The following is a 20842-nucleotide window of genomic DNA, read 5'->3' as shown; positions in this document are numbered from 1 at the left end:
CTGGGCAGTGAATATAGGTAAAACAGATCAGTATGATGTACTTGGTTGTGGTCAGTGTGTTAGTAGCCCCTCTCTGTGCAGTGAATATAGGTAAAACAGATCAGTATGATGTACTTGGTTGTGGTCAGTGTGTTAGCCCCTCTCTGAGCAGTGAATATAGGTAAAACAGATCAGTATGATGTACTTGGTTGTGGTCAGTGTGTTAGTAGCCCCTCTCTGGGCAGTGAATATAGGTAAAACAGATCAGTATGATGTACTTGGTTGTGGTCAGTGTGTTAGTAGCCCCTCTCTGTGCAGTGAATATAGGTAAAACAGATCAGTATGATGTACTTGGTTGTGGTCAGTGTGTTAGCCCCTCTCTGGGCAGTGAATATAGGTAAAACAGATCAGTATGATGTACTTGGTTGTGGTCAGTGTGTTAGTAGCCCCTCTCTGGGCAGTGAATATAGGTAAAACAGATCAGTATGATGTACTTGGTTGTGGTCAGTGTGTTAGCCCCTCTCTGGGCAGTGAATATAGGTAAAACAGATCAGTATGATGTACTTGGTTGTGGTCAGTGTGTTAGTAGCCCCTCTCTGTGCAGTGAATATAGGTAAAACAGATCAGTATGATGTACTTGGTTGTGGTCAGTGTGTTAGCCCCTCTCTGAGCAGTGAATATAGGTAAAACAGATCAGTATGATGTACTTGGTTGTGGTCAGTGTGTTAGTAGCCCCTCTCTGGGCAGTGAATATAGGTAAAACAGATCAGTATGATGTACTTGGTTGTGGTCAGTGTGTTAGTAGCCCCTCTCTGTGCAGTGAATATAGGTAAAACAGATCAGTATGATGTACTTGGTTGTGGTCAGTGTGTTAGCCCCTCTCTGGGCAGTGAATATAGGTAAAACAGATCAGTATGATGTACTTGGTTGTGGTCAGTGTGTTAGTAGCCCCTCTCTGGGCAGTGAATATAGGTAAAACAGATCAGTATGATGAACTTGGTTGTGGTCAGTGTGTTAGTAGCCCCTCTCTGTGCAGTGAATATAGGTAAAACAGATCAGTATGATGTACTTGGTTGTGGTCAGTGTGTTAGTAGCCCCTCTCTGTGCAGTGAATATAGGTAAAACAGATCAGTATGATGTACTTGGTTGTGGTCAGTGTGTTAGTAGCCCCTCTCTGTGCAGTGAATATAGGTAAAACAGATCAGTATGATGAACTTGGTTGTGGTCAGTGTGTTAGTAGCCCCTCTCTGTGCAGTGAATATAGGTAAAACAGATCAGTATGATGTACTTGGTTGTGGTCAGTGTGTTAGTAGCCCCTCTCTGTGCAGTGAATATAGGTAAAACAGATCAGTATGATGTACTTGGTTGTGGTCAGTGTGTTAGCCCCTCTCTGGGCAGTGAATATAGGTAAAACAGATCAGTATGATGTACTTGGTTGTGGTCAGTGTGTTAGCCCCTCTCTGGGCAGTGAATATAGGTAAAAACAGATCAGTATGATGTACTTGGTTGTGGTCAGTGTGTTAGCCCCTCTCTGGGCAGTGAATATAGGTAAAACAGATCAGTATGATGTACTTGGTTGTGGTCGGTGTGTTAGTAGCCCCTCTCTGTGCAGTGAATATAGGTAAAACAGATCAGTATGATGTACTTGGTTGTGGTCAGTGTGTTAGCCCCTCTCTGAGCAGTGAATATAGGTAAAACAGATCAGTATGATGTACTTGGTTGTGGTCAGTGTGTTAGCCCCTCTCTGGGCAGTGAATATAGGTAAAACAGATCAGTATGATGTACTTGGTTGTGGTCAGTGTGTTAGTAGCCCCTCTCTGTGCAGTGAATATAGGTAAAACAGATCAGTATGATGTACTTGGTTGTGGTCAGTGTGTTAGTAGCCCCTCTCTGTGCAGTGAATATAGGTAAAACAGATCAGTATGATGTACTTGGTTGTGGTCAGTGTGTTAGCCCCTCTCTGTGCAGTGAATATAGGTAAAACAGATCAGTATGATGTACTTGGTTGTGGTCAGTGTGTTAGCCCCTCTCTGGGCAGTGAATATAGGTAAAAACAGATCAGTATGATGTACTTGGTTGTGGTCAGTGTGTTAGCCCCTCTCTGGGCAGTGAATATAGGTAAAACAGATCAGTATGATGTACTTGGTTGTGGTCGGTGTGTTAGTAGCCCCTCTCTGTGCAGTGAATATAGGTAAAACAGATCAGTATGATGTACTTGGTTGTGGTAAGTGTGTTAGCCCCTCTCTGAGCAGTGAATATAGGTAAAACAGATCAGTATGATGTACTTGTTTGTGGTCATTGTGTTAGCCCCTCTCTGGGCAGTGAATATAGGTAAAACAGATCAGTATGATGTACTTGGTTGTTGTCAGTGTGTTAGTAGCCCCTCTCTGTACAGTGAATATAGGTAAAACAGATCAGTATGATGTACTTGGTTGTGGTCAGTGTGTGAGTAGCCCCTCTCTGTGCAGTGAGTATAGGTAAAACAGATCAGTATGATGTACTTGGTTGTGGTCAGTGTGTTAGCCCCTCTCTGGGCAGTGAATATAGGTAAAACAGATCAGTATGATGTACTTGGTTGTGGTCAGTGTGTTAGCCCCTCTCTGGGCAGTGAATATAGGTAAAACAGATCAGTATGATGTACTTGGTTGTGGTCAGTGTGTTAGTAGCCCCTCTCTGGGCAGTGAATATAGGTAAAACAGATCAGTATGATGTACTTGGTTGTGGTCAGTGTGTTAGTAGCCCCTCTCTGTGCAGTGAATATAGGTAAAACAGATCAGTATGATGTACTTGGTTGTGGTCAGTGTGTTAGCCCCTCTCTGTGCAGGGAATATAGGTAAAACAGATCAGTAAGATGTAGTTGGTTGTGGTCAGTGTGTTGGCCCCTCTCTGGGCAGTGAATATAGGTAAAACAGATCAGTATGATGTACTTGGTTGTGGTCAGTGTGTTAGCCCCTCTCTGGGCAGTGAATATAGGTAAAACAGATCAGTATGATGTACTTGGTTGTGGTCAGTGTGTTAGCCCCTCTCTGTGCAGTGAATATAGGTAAAACAGATCAGAATGATGTACTTGGTTGTGGTCGGTGTGTTAGTAGCCCCTCTCTGTGCAGTGAATATAGGTAAAACAGATCAGTATGATGTACTTGGTTGTGGTCAGTGTGTTAGCCCCTCTCTGTGCAGTGAATATAGGTAAAACAGATCAGTAAGATGTAGTTGGTTGTGGTCAGTGTGTTGGCCCCTCTCTGGGCAGTGAATATAGGTAAAACAGATCAGTATGATGTACTTGGTTGTGGTCAGTGTGTTAGCCCCTCTCTGTGCAGTGAATATAGGTAAAACAGATCAGTATGATGTACTTGGTTGTGGTCAGTGTGTTAGCCCCTCTCTGGGCAGTGAATATAGGTAAAACAGATCAGTATGATGTACTTGGTTGTGGTCAGTGTGTTAGTAGCCCCTCTCTGTGCAGTGAATATAGGTAAAACAGATCAGTATGATGTACTTGGTTGTGGTCAGTGTGTTAGTAGCCCCTCTCTGTGCAGTGAATATAGGTAAAACAGATCAGTATGATGTACTTGGTTGTGGTCAGTGTGTTAGCCCCTCTCTGTGCAGTGAATATAGGTAAAACAGATCAGTATGATGTACTTGGTTGTGGTCAGTGTGTTAGCCCCTCTCTGGGCAGTGAATATAGGTAAAAACAGATCAGTATGATGTACTTGGTTGTGGTCAGTGTGTTAGCCCCTCTCTGGGCAGTGAATATAGGTAAAACAGATCAGTATGATGTACTTGGTTGTGGTCGGTGTGTTAGTAGCCCCTCTCTGTGCAGTGAATATAGGTAAAACAGATCAGTATGATGTACTTGGTTGTGGTAAGTGTGTTAGCCCCTCTCTGAGCAGTGAATATAGGTAAAACAGATCAGTATGATGTACTTGTTTGTGGTCATTGTGTTAGCCCCTCTCTGGGCAGTGAATATAGGTAAAACAGATCAGTATGATGTACTTGGTTGTTGTCAGTGTGTTAGTAGCCCCTCTCTGTGCAGTGAATATAGGTAAAACAGATCAGTATGATGTACTTGGTTGTGGTCAGTGTGTGAGTAGCCCCTCTCTGTGCAGTGAGTATAGGTAAAACAGATCAGTATGATGTACTTGGTTGTGGTCAGTGTGTTAGCCCCTCTCTGGGCAGTGAATATAGGTAAAACAGATCAGTATGATGTACTTGGTTGTGGTCAGTGTGTTAGCCCCTCTCTGGGCAGTGAATATAGGTAAAACAGATCAGTATGATGTACTTGGTTGTGGTCAGTGTGTTAGTAGCCCCTCTCTGGGCAGTGAATATAGGTAAAACAGATCAGTATGATGTACTTGGTTGTGGTCAGTGTGTTAGTAGCCCCTCTCTGTGCAGTGAATATAGGTAAAACAGATCAGTATGATGTACTTGGTTGTGGTCAGTGTGTTAGCCCCTCTCTGTGCAGGGAATATAGGTAAAACAGATCAGTAAGATGTACTTGGTTGTGGTAAGTGTGTTAGCCCCTCTCTGGGCAGTGAATATAGGTAAAACAGATCAGTATGATGTACTTGGTTGTGGTCAGTGTGTTAGCCCCTCTCTGTGCAGTGAATATAGGTAAAACAGATCAGTATGATGTACTTGGTTGTGGTCGGTGTGTTAGTAGCCCCTCTCTGTGCAGTGAATATAGGTAAAACAGATCAGTATGATGTACTTGGTTGTGGTCAGTGTGTTAGCCCCTCTCTGAGCAGTGAATATAGGTAAAACAGATCAGTATGATGTACTTGGTTGTGGTCAGTGTGTTAGCCCCTCTCTGGGCAGTGAATATAGGTAAAACAGATCAGTATGATGTACTTGGTTGTGGTCAGTGTGTTAGTAGCCCCTCTCTGGGCAGTGAATATAGGTAAAACAGATCAGTATGATGTACTTGGTTGTGGTAAGTGTGTTAGCCCCTCTCTGGGCAGTGAATATAGGTAAAACAGATCAGTATGATGTACTTGGTTTTGGTCAGTGTGTTAGTAGCCCCTCTCTGGGCAGTGAATATAGGTAAAACAGATCAGTATGATGTACTTGGTTGTGGTCAGTGTGTTAGCCCCTCTCTGGGCAGTGAATATAGGTAAAACAGATCAGTATGATGTACTTGGTTGTGGTCAGTGTGTTAGCCCCTCTCTGTGCAGTGAATATAGGTAAAACAGATCAGTATGATGTACTTGGTTGTGGTCAGTGTGTTAGTAGCCCCTCTCTGGGCAGTGAATATAGGTAAAACAGATCAGTATGATGTACTTGGTTGTGGTAAGTGTGTTAGCCCCTCTCTGGGCAGTGAATATAGGTAAAACAGATCAGTATGATGTACTTGGTTTTGGTCAGTGTGTTAGTAGCCCCTCTCTGGGCAGTGAATATAGGTAAAACAGATCAGTATGATGTACTTGGTTGTGGTCAGTGTGTTAGTAGCCCCTCTCTGTGCAGTGAATATAGGTAAAACAGATCAGTATGATGTACTTGGTTGTGGTCAGTGTGTTAGCCCCTCTCTGAGCAGTGAATATAGGTAAAACAGATCAGTATGATGTACTTGGTTGTGGTCAGTGTGTTAGTAGCCCCTCTCTGGGCAGTGAATATAGGTAAAACAGATCAGTATGATGTACTTGGTTGTGGTCAGTGTGTTAGTAGCCCCTCTCTGTGCAGTGAATATAGGTAAAACAGATCAGTATGATGTACTTGGTTGTGGTCAGTGTGTTAGCCCCTCTCTGGGCAGTGAATATAGGTAAAACAGATCAGTATGATGTACTTGGTTGTGGTCAGTGTGTTAGTAGCCCCTCTCTGGGCAGTGAATATAGGTAAAACAGATCAGTATGATGAACTTGGTTGTGGTCAGTGTGTTAGTAGCCCCTCTCTGTGCAGTGAATATAGGTAAAACAGATCAGTATGATGTACTTGGTTGTGGTCAGTGTGTTAGTAGCCCCTCTCTGTGCAGTGAATATAGGTAAAACAGATCAGTATGATGTACTTGGTTGTGGTCAGTGTGTTAGTAGCCCCTCTCTGTGCAGTGAATATAGGTAAAACAGATCAGTATGATGAACTTGGTTGTGGTCAGTGTGTTAGTAGCCCCTCTCTGTGCAGTGAATATAGGTAAAACAGATCAGTATGATGTACTTGGTTGTGGTCAGTGTGTTAGTAGCCCCTCTCTGTGCAGTGAATATAGGTAAAACAGATCAGTATGATGTACTTGGTTGTGGTCAGTGTGTTAGCCCCTCTCTGGGCAGTGAATATAGGTAAAACAGATCAGTATGATGTACTTGGTTGTGGTCAGTGTGTTAGCCCCTCTCTGGGCAGTGAATATAGGTAAAAACAGATCAGTATGATGTACTTGGTTGTGGTCAGTGTGTTAGCCCCTCTCTGTGCAGTGAATATAGGTAAAACAGATCAGTATGATGTACTTGGTTGTGGTCGGTGTGTTAGTAGCCCCTCTCTGTGCAGTGAATATAGGTAAAACAGATCAGTATGATGTACTTGGTTGTGGTCAGTGTGTTAGCCCCTCTCTGAGCAGTGAATATAGGTAAAACAGATCAGTATGATGTACTTGGTTGTGGTCAGTGTGTTAGCCCCTCTCTGGGCAGTGAATATAGGTAAAACAGATCAGTATGATGTACTTGGTTGTGGTCAGTGTGTTAGTAGCCCCTCTCTGTGCAGTGAATATAGGTAAAACAGATCAGTATGATGTACTTGGTTGTGGTCAGTGTGTTAGTAGCCCCTCTCTGTGCAGTGAATATAGGTAAAACAGATCAGTATGATGTACTTGGTTGTGGTCAGTGTGTTAGCCCCTCTCTGTGCAGTGAATATAGGTAAAACAGATCAGTATGATGTACTTGGTTGTGGTCAGTGTGTTAGCCCCTCTCTGGGCAGTGAATATAGGTAAAAACAGATCAGTATGATGTACTTGGTTGTGGTCAGTGTGTTAGCCCCTCTCTGGGCAGTGAATATAGGTAAAACAGATCAGTATGATGTACTTGGTTGTGGTCGGTGTGTTAGTAGCCCCTCTCTGTGCAGTGAATATAGGTAAAACAGATCAGTTTGATGTACTTGGTTGTGGTAAGTGTGTTAGCCCCTCTCTGAGCAGTGAATATAGGTAAAACAGATCAGTATGATGTACTTGTTTGTGGTCATTGTGTTAGCCCCTCTCTGGGCAGTGAATATAGGTAAAACAGATCAGTATGATGTACTTGGTTGTGGTCAGTGTGTTAGTAGCCCCTCTCTGGGCAGTGAATATAGGTAAAACAGATCAGTATGATGTACTTGGTTGTGGTCAGTGTGTGAGTAGCCCCTCTCTGTGCAGTGAGTATAGGTAAAACAGATCAGTATGATGTACTTGGTTGTTGTCAGTGTGTTAGCCCCTCTCTGGGCAGTGAATATAGGTAAAACAGATCAGTATGATGTACTTGGTTGTGGTCAGTGTGTTAGCCCCTCTCTGGGCAGTGAATATAGGTAAAACAGATCAGTATGATGTACTTGGTTGTGGTCAGTGTGTTAGTAGCCCCTCTCTGGGCAGTGAATATAGGTAAAACAGATCAGTATGATGTACTTGGTTGTGGTCAGTGTGTTAGTAGCCCCTCTCTGTGCAGTGAATATAGGTAAAACAGATCAGTATGATGTACTTGGTTGTGGTCAGTGTGTTAGCCCCTCTCTGTGCAGGGAATATAGGTAAAACAGATCAGTAAGATGTACTTGGTTGTGGTAAGTGTGTTAGCCCCTCTCTGGGCAGTGAATATAGGTAAAACAGATCAGTATGATGTACTTGGTTGTGGTCAGTGTGTTAGCCCCTCTCTGTGCAGTGAATATAGGTAAAACAGATCAGTATGATGTACTTGGTTGTGGTCAGTGTGTTAGTAGCCCCTCTCTGGGCAGTGAATATAGGTAAAACAGATCAGTATGATGTACTTGGTTGTGGTAAGTGTGTTAGCCCCTCTCTGAGCAGTGAATATAGGTAAAACAGATCAGTATGATGTACTTGTTTGTGGTCATTGTGTTAGCCCCTCTCTGGGCAGTGAATATAGGTAAAACAGATCAGTATGATGTACTTGGTTGTTCTCAGTGTGTTAGTAGCCCCTCTCTGTGCAGTGAATATAGGTAAGACAGATCAGAATGATGTACTTGGTTGTGGTCAGTGTGTGAGTAGCCCCTCTCTGTGCAGTGAATATAGGTAAAACAGATCAGTATGATGTACTTGGTTGTGGTCAGTGTGTTAGCCCCTCTCTGGGCAGTGAATATAGGTAAAACAGATCAGTATGATGTACTTGGTTGTGGTCAGTGTGTTAGTAGCCCCTCTCTGTGCAGTGAATATAGGTAAAACAGATCAGTATGATGTACTTGGTTGTGGTCAGTGTGTTAGTAGCCCCTCTCTGGGCAGTGAATATAGGTAAAACAGATCAGTATGATGTACTTGGTTGTGGTCAGTGTGTTAGCCCCTCTCTGTGCAGGGAATATAGGTAAAACAGATCAGTAAGATGTAGTTGGTTGTGGTCAGTGTGTTGGCCCCTCTCTGGGCAGTGAATATAGGTAAAACAGATCAGTATGATGTACTTGGTTGTGGTCAGTGTGTTAGCCCCTCTCTGTGCAGTGAATATAGGTAAAACAGATCAGTATGATGTACTTGGTTGTGGTCAGTGTGTTAGCCCCTCTCTGTGCAGTGAATATAGGTAAAACAGATCAGAATGATGTACTTGGTTGTGGTCGGTGTGTTAGTAGCCCCTCTCTGTGCAGTGAATATAGGTAAAACAGATCAGTATGATGTACTTGGTTGTGGTCAGTGTGTTAGCCCCTCTCTGTGCAGTTAATATAGGTAAAACAGATCAGTAAGATGTAGTTGGTTGTGGTCAGTGTGTTGGCCCCTCTCTGGGCAGTGAATATAGGTAAAACAGATCAGTATGATGTACTTGGTTGTGGTCAGTGTGTTAGCCCCTCTCTGTGCAGTGAATATAGGTAAAACAGATCAGTATGATGTACTTGGTTGTGGTCAGTGTGTTAGCCCCTCTCTGGGCAGTGAATATAGGTAAAACAGATCAGTATGATGTACTTGGTTGTGGTCAGTGTGTTAGTAGCCCCTCTCTGTGCAGTGAATATAGGTAAAACAGATCAGTATGATGTACTTGGTTGTGGTCAGTGTGTTAGTAGCCCCTCTCTGTGCAGTGAATATAGGTAAAACAGATCAGTATGATGTACTTGGTTGTGGTCAGTGTGTTAGCCCCTCTCTGTGCAGTGAATATAGGTAAAACAGATCAGTATGATGTACTTGGTTGTGGTCAGTGTGTTAGCCCCTCTCTGGGCAGTGAATATAGGTAAAAACAGATCAGTATGATGTACTTGGTTGTGGTCAGTGTGTTAGCCCCTCTCTGGGCAGTGAATATAGGTAAAACAGATCAGTATGATGTACTTGGTTGTGGTCAGTGTGTTAGCCCCTCTCTGGGCAGTGAATATAGGTAAAACAGATCAGTATGATGTACTTGGTTGTGGTCAGTGTGTTAGTAGCCCCTCTCTGTGCAGTGAATATAGGTAAAACAGATCAGTATGATGTACTTGGTTGTGGTCAGTGTGTTAGTAGCCCCTCTCTGTGCAGTGAATATAGGTAAAACAGATCAGTATGATGTACTTGGTTGTGGTCAGTGTGTTAGCCCCTCTCTGTGCAGTGAATATAGGTAAAACAGATCAGTATGATGTACTTGGTTGTGGTCAGTGTGTTAGCCCCTCTCTTGGCAGTGAATATAGGTAAAAACAGATCAGTATGATGTACTTGGTTGTGGTCAGTGTGTTAGCCCCTCTCTGGGCAGTGAATATAGGTAAAACAGATCAGTATGATGTACTTGGTTGTGGTCGGTGTGTTAGTAGCCCCTCTCTGTGCAGTGAATATAGGTAAAACAGATCAGTATGATGTACTTGGTTGTGGTAAGTGTGTTAGCCCCTCTCTGAGCAGTGAATATAGGTAAAACAGATCAGTATGATGTACTTGTTTGTGGTCATTGTGTTAGCCCCTCTCTGGGCAGTGAATATAGGTAAAACAGATCAGTATGATGTACTTGGTTGTTGTCAGTGTGTTAGTAGCCCCTCTCTGGGCAGTGAATATAGGTAAAACAGATCAGTATGATGTACTTGGTTGTGGTCAGTGTGTTAGTAGCCCCTCTCTGTGCAGTGAGTATAGGTAAAACAGATCAGTATGATGTACTTGGTTGTTGTCAGTGTGTTAGCCCCTCTCTGGGCAGTGAATATAGGTAAAACAGATCAGTATGATGTACTTGGTTGTGGTCAGTGTGTTAGCCCCTCTCTGGGCAGTGAATATAGGTAAAACAGATCAGTATGATGTACTTGGTTGTGGTCAGTGTGTTAGTAGCCCCTCTCTGGGCAGTGAATATAGGTAAAACAGATCAGTGTGATGTACTTGGTTGTGGTCAGTGTGTTAGTAGCCCCTCTCTGTGCAGTGAATATAGGTAAAACAGATCAGTATGATGTACTTGGTTGTGGTCAGTGTGTTAGCCCCTCTCTGTGCAGGGAATATAGGTAAAACAGATCAGTAAGATGTAGTTGGTTGTGGTAAGTGTGTTAGCCCCTCTCTGGGCAGTGAATATAGGTAAAACAGATCAGTATGATGTACTTGGTTGTGGTCAGTGTGTTAGCCCCTCTCTGGGCAGTGAATATAGGTAAAACAGATCAGTATGATGTACTTGGTTGTGGTCGGTGTGTTAGTAGCCCCTCTCTGTGCAGTGAATATAGGTAAAACAGATCAGTATGATGTACTTGGTTGTGGTAAGTGTGTTAGCCCCTCTCTGAGCAGTGAATATAGGTAAAACAGATCAGTATGATGTACTTGTTTGTGGTCATTGTGTTAGCCCCTCTCTGGGCAGTGAATATAGGTAAAACAGATCAGTATGATGTACTTGGTTGTTGTCAGTGTGTTAGTAGCCCCTCTCTGGGCAGTGAATATAGGTAAAACAGATCAGTATGATGTACTTGGTTGTGGTCAGTGTGTTAGTAGCCCCTCTCTGTGCAGTGAATATAGGTAAAACAGATCAGTATGATGTACTTGGTTGTGGTCAGTGTGTTAGTAGCCCCTCTCTGGGCAGTGAATATAGGTAAAACAGATCAGTATGATGTACTTGGTTGTGGTCAGTGTGTTAGCCCCTCTCTGTGCAGGGAATATAGGTAAAACAGATCAGTATGATGTACTTGGTTGTGGTCAGTGTGTTAGCCCCTCTCTGTGCAGTGAATATAGGTAAAACAGATCAGTATGATGTACTTGGTTGTGGTCAGTGTGTTAGCCCCTCTCTGGGCAGTGAATATAGGTAAAACAGATCAGAATGATGTACTTGGTTGTGGTCAGTGTGTTAGTAGCCCCTCTCTGTGCAGTGAATATAGGTAAAACAGATCAGTATGATGTACTTGGTTGTGGTCAGTGTGTTAGCCCCTCTCTGTGCAGGGAATATAGGTAAAACAGATCAGTAAGATGTAGTTGGTTGTGGTCAGTGTGTTAGTAGCCCCTCTCTGGGCAGTGAATATAGGTAAAACAGATCAGTATGATGTACTTGGTTGTGGTCATTGTGTTAGCCCCTCTCTGTGCAGTGAATATAGGTAAAACAGATCAGTATGATGTACTTGGTTGTGGTCAGTGTGTTAGCCCCTCTCTGGGCAGTGAATATAGGTAAAACAGATCAGTATGATGTACTTGGTTGTGGTCAGTGTGTTAGTAGCCCCTCTCTGTGCAGTGAATATAGGTAAGACAGATCAGAATGTTGTACTTGGTTGTGGTCAGTGTAAAGACATGTAAATACATGTTAAGACATGTAAGGACATGTAAGGACATGTAAAAACATGTAAGGACATGTCAAGACATGTAAGGACATGTAAAGACATGTTAAGACATGTAAGGACATGAAAAGACGTGAAGACATTTTACCAAATTCATTTCACACAGCGAAGTGACGAGGTATGGTGTTTTTTATTTCAAATTTAATGTAATATATTCTGCTAAATTGGGAGAACACGATTAAAGATGTCATAACAATATCTTGAACATAGAAATGCCATTCGAGACGAAAATGCCTAATTTTTAAAATGACAATCAATTTGTGTTTTAGTTGTTTTGAGATTGCTTTTTCTGCCCAGGCCTACCGGGAAAGTTTGCTCCTCCTGTGATGAAGCCTGGTTTTGGAAACAAGGCCAAGCCCGTCATCCGGCCCTTCTTTGCCCCCATCTCCATCAGCGGCACCGAGTAGTAAGTACAGACTCACGTCACCTTGGATACATCATCAGTATCTGTAAGTTATATCCGCTTGCTAGACTGCCTGTCATTCGTCACCACTCGCCCCTTTCCGTAACCCGCAAGAAGACTCGTCCCCCTAACGATGAATGTCATGTGCGAAAATACAACAAATCCATCAGAACGCGCGTATGACTTCAATTACTTAGGTCAAAGAATCTCTCAGGAATAATTTTTGAATTTATATATATCTTGCATTTAAAAATATACCCAAGATGCATTCCAATGTTTCCAACTATACTATATGATAACGTAAGTCCCGATGTGTTTTCAATAGCATCTGGAATAAATATGATATATGGAGGAAATAAACGTGAATCATTGAGGCAACGGGTTTACAAATCTTTTAGCAATGTCCGTTTGCGCTTAGACGGAACCCAGTGGACTAGACAGGCACGAGTCGCTATTCGGCTTGTCCCGGAATAACACGAGTTGGTCACGAATGGAGACAGGCACGAGTCGCTATTCGGCGTGTCCCGGAATAACACGAGTTGGTCACGAATGGAGACAGGCACGAGTCGCTATTCGGCGTGTCCCGGAATAACATGGGTTTGTCACGAACGGGGCCTGCCCGTGTGACCAGTACATGGCATTCGGGTCTACTCGGTGCATTCCGTTACGTTCTTTACCCCGGCAGCAATGGAGTAGTGATAGTGCAAGATTTCGTTGTAAACCTCGAACCGATTGAAAACTCCTTACATAGTTCATTCAACATAACTGCCGAATTCAAGACAAAAAAACTCTATGGGTAAGAGAAATTAGGAATTGTATACCGATGGATGTCAAAGAACATTTAGCTCCAAGTCCAGACTGGCCCCAGATTGTGTTGCGTGATGTGTGATGTACACGACAAGTAGTGAAACTAGCGAGTCCTGCTTTACTATGGACTCCCCCAATGAAACGTTTGTTTGTTTGTTGTTTACCGCCGCACTCAGTGGTAGTCCCGCCTGTAAGTAATAGAGCCTGGACCAGACAATCCAGTGACTGACATCCTGATCGTTGATCTGTATGAACCAAGTCACCGCCCGATCTCGCCAGTCGCCTCCTACTACAAGCATGGACTGCTGAAGGAAAGCTATTCTAACCCGGCTTCCCTATCACGTGGTGCAGGTGCGCTGATGTAGAGTTTCATTATACAAGGAAGTGTGGCGGTTTTCAAAGCCCATTCATGTTTCCCCTCTGTGACTTGACTGGAGTAGGTTTAATCTCACTCACTCACTCACTCACTCACTCACTCACTCACTCACTCACTCACTCACTCACCCACTGTCAAGCAACCCATGCTTGTCGTAAGAGGCGAATAACGGGATTGGGTGGTCAGTCTCGCTGACTTGGTTGATCCACATCACTTGGTTGTCCAATTGCGTTGATTAATGCTCATGATGTCAATCACTGGATTCTCTGGTCCAGATTCGCCGTCATATAGCTGAGTGCTGCGTTAAATTCTCACCCCAAAAGCCATCCATTCACCCACCCTCTCACTAACTCACTCCACAACAGTGTCGGGGGATGATGATACGGTGGTGTATATGTCATATCTGTCACTACTGTCACGTGACTGTCCACACAGCAAACTGAGCGGTGCGACCCTCATCTCCAAGCTGGCCTTCTTCACCAAGTTTGACACAAACAAGAACTACGTTTTGAGTGATGAGGAGGTCAATGTCGCCTTCAGCACAGTAGACGCCAATGGTGAGTACAGTACCTGTTTCCATTCGCTATCGTCATGATTGTGTTCCGAATGCATAAAACATCGGAGGTAAAACTAATGATATTTCAGGAACATTTTCAATTTATATTTGTTTTGATGCAATCTGTTTATTGCTTGTGAAGACATTACTTATATGACCCTAATATAGCAGGGGGGTTCGCCCCGATTATGTTGCTAGGTTTGTCAGCACCATACCCGTGCTCGTGGGTTTCACCGATGTGGTAAACGTCTGAGACCTGAATCACTTCGGGACTTCCTCCCACATTTATATTTGTTTTGATGCAAATTGTTTATTGCTTGTGAAAGATATTTGAGACATTACTTATGTGATCCTAACATAGCGGAGACAGGTCCTCTCTGGGGGAACCGGCGTGGACCATCATGCCTTGCACGTGCTACATCTCCTGATGATGGTGTCGTTGTTTAGTCATGACCTACAACACATCGACGTCATCCTCACGTGCATGTTGCTGTTGGTTGTTCAGTGTAAGGTGACGCGATAGCCATCGTTTGTCTGAACACTCGGGTCGAACGTCTTTGAATTGTCTCCGCCATCATGTGCAGGGGTTTCGTCTAGCCTTTCATTCAGAAATGATAAACCCATGAAATGTGTACATGGTGTTTTTATTAATTTAACAAGTAGTTGACTTGTTTATTGGTATCAAGATTACTTTTATGGGTCAAAATCTCACAGCATTGCTAAAGCTAGATACACCTTAGTGTGATGCTATTGCTACAGCGAGTCAGTGATACACCTCTGTATGATGCGATTGCTACCGCTAGTCAGTGATACACCTCTGTATAATGCGATTGCTACAGCAAGCCAATGCTACAGCGAGTCAATGATACACCTCTGTATGATGCGATTGCTACAGCTAGTCAGTAATACACCTCTGTATGAAGCGATTGCTACAGCTAGTCAATGGTACACCTCTGTATGATGCGAATACCGTCATCAATGTCATAGACTCATGTACTGCCTGAACAGAAATCTCAGATAAATGAGCCACGTGGCACTCTATAAACAGGCGATGGTGTTCTGGATGCTGGCGAAATGAGCGGCTTCAACTTGAACACCCTGATGGTGGCTGCCGACGCCGACAACGACGACAAGGTTACACCAGAGGAGTTTAATGGCCTCTTCAGCAACATGGATATTGATGGTAAGTTCTTGGCTATTGTGTGTTACCTGAAACACATGTGGATCTGTCCTCTGTCGTACATATTGGGGACGTCACTGTGGATCTGTCCTCTGTCGTACATGATGGGGACATCACTGTGGATCTGTCCTCTGTCGTACATGTTCAGGACACCACTGTGGACCTGTCCTCTGTCGTACATGTTCGGGACGTCACTGTGGATCTGTGAGTGATGTTACCATCGACTGTCTGTGGCGATGTTACCATAGACTGTCTGTGAGTGATGTTACAAGAGACTGTCTGTGAGTGATGTTACCACAGACTGTCTGTGAGTGATGTCACCAAAGACTAAGCGAGAGTGACGTTACCACAGACTAAGCGAGAGTGATGTACCACAGACATAGTGTGAGAGTGATGTTACCATAGACGGAGAGTGAGTGATGTTACCATAGACTAAGCGAGAGTGATGTTACGACAGACTGTGTGTGAGTGATGTTACTGAAACAGAGTTAGTTTTTACACTAAAACTGATCAAAACCTAGAATGCTTTCGGGGGGAATTAGCCACGGGATCAACACACCTTCAAAGACAAACAGAGAGAGGTTCTCAGGCAAAGCAGGAAATCTTTATTAAATGTTTTCATCATCATCAAGCATATAGACATAGTCAGACAATCTCCTTCATCATCAAACACAAAGACATAATCAGACAAATAATGAAGCAGTGATACAAAAACTGTTAAGATATTCTTTGTCATATAATAGACATGCGTTAATAAACAATTGCTTGTTATGTGATCTCACTTTGAGAACAATGCATTAACTTCAGAGACGTCTCAGTACCTATTCAAGTTACAGCCTAATATAACATTGCATAAGATTACGTAACACATTTATAATTAAAATACCATTTGTAAAATAATAACAAAGTGTAAAGTGTAAGCTCAACTCATTGGATATTCATTTATATTATAGCAGTAAACATTTGATATAATGCAGACCTTATAATCAATTCACATTAAATTACTCATTGATAATTACTCATAATGTTTGGTCTATATATTTAAGGTGCTCATAAATAACATCTGAACAATGTTTACAAAAGCATTCATATGAAAGATTATAACAACACCTTTCTTGAACAAAGACATGTCTGATAACTTATTTTACATTAAATACGGTACATGTGTCGTCATGAACTATAGCTGATTCAGGTGTACACTTCAGAGATAATAGCGAATACAAGATTTAATACGGTAAATAATACTGGGACCTGCATTCAATGACTGAATACATTATACTAAACTCAGATAACAGCTATGCGCAAAAATGATTAAATACGGTACGTGACGTCACTGCCGAGCGCTGGTGAGTGTGCCGTTATATAACAATGAGCGGTGCCGCCTGTGCATGCCGCGCTATGCGGGCCGAGCTTATACAAATCACACATGAATGAACACCGTATTTGAAACTTGAAATATATATGAATTAAAACTGATTATTAGTGAACGTATATTCTATTGTGAATGTTTATGAACCTTATTGGAGATTTCGCCAAACAGAGAAATTGCTTGTGAACTGTAATTTAGAAATGGATATAAACACTGCTATAGGAAAGCCTGTTTCATTATAACTATTCTACAACATAAAACTACTACGTTATCTGTAGCGTCCAAATTATGCTAAAAGTATAGCATCTGAGATATTCTATACAGCGTCCATTCATCTTACCGAATGGAAGTAATATGCATAAATTGGAAAACATAAATTTATCAGGCATTGCTTAATTTGTGTGCATTTATCTAGAACAGAAGTTACGTTCGAGTATTGTGGTCTAGTGCTATGCCCTCACAAAGTAGTTACCTAATAAGAAATATTTTGGGCTACAGATAAGAATAATATACTTTGCTGTACTTGCACTGATCTGGTTTTGTATATAAAGAATATATTTGATGCATGAACATCGGATATAAGTTATATTCTTGAACCGTATTTATCAGGCATAAGAACGCAAACAAATATACATAACGTAAATTATATCGAGTAACTGGATCATGTTAATGCATATTGACGCATTTAACGTTGTTGCATTATAAAACCACTCTACTAACGATACAGCATACAATAAGGTAAATAACACGACACACATATGAATAGTGGTCCTACCGATACATGGACAAATAATTCATACATTATTATAATGCACGCTGTTCACATTAAAACATGATAATTATGAAGCATCCACGACACCTGTGATTACTAATTACAAATGTATTTGCCTAGTAGTTTTAACCCGATAAGTAAACATGTGGGATACGAACGCTGATTGTGGAATAGTAATATTTCTACATGCGACGCACGCATATAAAGTACTGTAGTTAATTTGTGTCAGTAAAACTTGAATAATATGCAGCTTAGATTCGCACGGCATTTCGAATACATAGAGTATAAGTTCATTGTTCAAGCAAGATATTCATACAAAATTAAAGACAATTTTAAAAGACAATTTTAAGCAAAGTTCAACCTAAATGCCAAAGTAACAAGTAAAAGTGACTTACCTTCAAAGACAAACAGAGAGAGGTTCTCAGGCAAAGCAGGAATGACTAACAGTCGATTTCCCCCTATATTTATACCTGAGACCTCCTTTGTTAATCTGAAGGCAAGTCTACACGAGCATGTCCAGTTTGAAATTTGAGACTTTGGACTAATAAAGACTGGACATGTTATACAATTTTGTATGATGGGTTTGGTCTGTTAATAGCCAAAGCCCACGGTCAGTTTGGAAAGTTGCGTAATAGAAGATTATAAATGCCGATAGAATCACTCAGCTCGTGTTTGGTTTCGCGTTTTCAATTTTCTAGTTTGGTCAGTTGACGCTAAATAGCTGATAACGGTACACTGGTAAGTGCCGAACGCGCTGACCACTACTAGTTGTTATTCAACATGTAATTAAAGCCTCGCCCGCCGACCTGATCGTGGCGGCGTAAATCTGAAGTGCCAGATGTTGTTATGCAATTTCTTATCGCTAGTATGTACCAACAGGTCTTAAATGGTTAACCGACAACTTATGAATTGAAGGCGAATTTCACAAAAAGTTGAATAAAATATAGCAATTTTAGCACTGTTACATTACCACAGACTGTTTTTGAGTGATGTTACCATAGACTTAGCGAGAGAGATGTTACCACAGGCTTAGCGAGATTGATGTTACAACAGACTGTATATGAGTGATGTCATCAAAGACTAAGCGAGAGTGACGTTACCACAGACATAGTGTGAGAGTGATGTTACCATAGACTTAGCTAGAGAGATGTTACCACAGGCTTAGCGAGATTGATGTTACAACAGACTGTATATGAGTGATGTCACCAAAGACTAAGCGAGAGTGACGTTACCATAGACTGTCTGTGAGTGATGTCACCATAGACTGTCTGTGAGTGACGTTACCATAGCCTGTCTGTGGGTGATGTTACCATAGACTGTCTGTGGGTGATGTTACCATAGACTGTCTGTGAGTGAGGTTACCACAGACTGTCTGTGGGTGATGTTACCATAGACTGTCTGTGAGTGACGTTACCACAGACTGTCTGTGAGTGACGTTGCCACAGACTAAGCGAGAGTGATGTTACCACAGACATAGTGTGAGAGTGATGTTACCATAGACTGTTTTTGAGTGATGTTACCATAGACTTAGCGAGAGAGATGTTACCACAGGCTTAGCGAGATTGATGTTACAACAGACTGTATATGAGTGATGTCACCAAAGACTAAGCGAGAGTGATGTTACCACAGACATAGTGTGAGAGTGATGTTACCATAGACGGACAGTGAGTGATGTTACCATAGACTAAGCGAGAGTGATGTTACGACAGACTGTGTGTGAGTGATGTTACCACAGACTGTTTTTGAGTGATGTTACCATAGACTTAGCGAGAGAGATGTTACCACAGGCTTAGCGAGATTGATGTTACAACAGACTGTATATGAGTGATGTCACCAAAGACTAAGCGAGAGTGATGTCACCATAGACTGTCTGTGAGTGACGTTACCACAGTCTGTCTGTGAGTGACGTTACCATAGACTGTCTGTGAGTGATGTCACCAAAGACTAAGCGAGAGTGACGTTACCACAGACTAAGCGAGAGTGATGTTACCACAGACATAGTGTGAGAGTGATGTTACCATAGACGGACAGTGAGTGATGTTACCATAGACTAAGCGAGAGTGATGTTACGACAGACTGTGTGTGAGTGATGTTACAACAGACATAGTGTGAGAGTGATGTTACGATAGACGGACAGTGAGTGATGTTACCATAGACTAAGCGAGAGTGATGTTACGACAGACTGTGTGTGAGTGATGTTACCACAGACTGTTTTTGAGTGATGTTACCATAGACTTAGCGAGAGAGATGTTACCACAGGCTTAGCGAGATTGATGTTACAACAGACTGTATATGAGTGATGTCACCAAAGACTAAACGAGAGTGATGTCACCATAGACTGTCTGTGAGTGACGTTACCACAGACTTAGTGTGAGAGTGATGTCACCATAGACTGTCTGTGAGTGATGTCACCAAAGACTAAGCGAGAGTGACGTTACCACAGACCAAGCGAGAGTGATGTAACCACAGACTTAGTGAGAGTGATGTTACCATAGACTGTATATGAGTGATGTCACCAAGTGTCTGTGAGTGACGTTACCACAGACTTAGTGTGAGAGTGATGTCACCATAGACTGTCTGTGAGTGATGTCACCAAAGACTAAGCGAGAGTGACGTTACCACAGACCAAGCGAGAGTGATGTAACCACAGACTTAGTGTGAGAGTGATGTTACCATAGACTGTATATGAGTGATGTCACCAAAGACTCAGCGACAGTGACGTTACCACAGACTAAGCGAGAGTGATGTTACCACAGACTTAGTGTGAGAGTGACGTCACCATAGACGGAGAGTGAGTGATGTTACCATAGACTAAGCGAGAGTGATGTCACCATAGACTGTCTGTGAGTGATGTCACCAAAGACTAAGCGAGAGTGATGTTACCATAGACGGAGAGTGAGTGATGTTACCATAGACTAAGCGAGTGTGATGTTACCACAGACTGAGTGCGAGTAATGTTACCACAGACTGTGTTTGTGATGTTACCACAGACTGAGTGCGAGTGCTGTTACCACAGACTGAGTGCGAGTGATGTTACCACAGACTGTGTGTGTGATGTTACCACAGACTGAGTGCGAGTGATGTTACCATAGACTGAGTGCGAGTTATGTTACCACAGACTGCGTATGTGATGTTACCACAGACTGTGTGTGTGATGTTACCATAGACCGTGTTTGTGTGATGTTACCACAGACAGAGTGCGAGTGATGTTACCACAGACTGAGTGCGAGTGATGTTACCAAAGACTGAGTGCGAGTGATGTTACCATAGACTGTGTGTGTGATGTTACCACATACTGTGTGTGTGATGTTACCACAGACTGTTTTTGAGTGATGTTACCATAGACTTAGCGAGAGAGATGTTACCACAGGCTTAGCGAGATTGATGTCACAACAGACTGTATATGAGTGATGTCACTTAAGACTAAGCGAGAGTGATGTTACCATAGACTGTCTGTGAGTGACGTTACCACAGACTGTCTGTGAGTGACGTTACCACAGACTAAGCGAGAGTGATGTTACCACAGACTGTCTGTGAGTGACGTTTCCACAGACTGTCTGTG

General features: G+C 42.6%; 1 protein-coding gene across 3 annotated transcripts in view; it reads left to right on the top strand.

The window, feature by feature from the left end:
- LOC124125236 overlaps nt 1–20842 on the top strand; it is a 75343-nt gene that overhangs the window by 41781 nt on the left and 12720 nt on the right. The window contains exons 4-6 of one of the 3 annotated variants that reach the window (XM_046488509.2): nt 12115–12223; nt 13839–13960; nt 15008–15142. In XM_046488509.2, coding sequence (XP_046344465.1) covers nt 12115–12223; nt 13839–13960; nt 15008–15142 — 366 coding nt within the window. Of the gene's footprint in view, nt 1–12114; nt 12224–12788; nt 13017–13768; nt 13961–15007; nt 15143–20842 lie in introns of those variants that run through there. The other 2 variants (XM_046488508.2, XM_048381068.1) reach the window with 2 other exon arrangements.

This window comes from Haliotis rufescens, unplaced genomic scaffold (genome assembly GCF_023055435.1).
Source record: "Haliotis rufescens isolate VD_foot unplaced genomic scaffold, xgHalRufe1.0.p SCAF_35, whole genome shotgun sequence".
Taxonomy (NCBI): Eukaryota; Metazoa; Mollusca; class Gastropoda; order Lepetellida; family Haliotidae; genus Haliotis; species Haliotis rufescens.
This window is presented reverse-complemented; position numbering and strand designations above follow the sequence as displayed.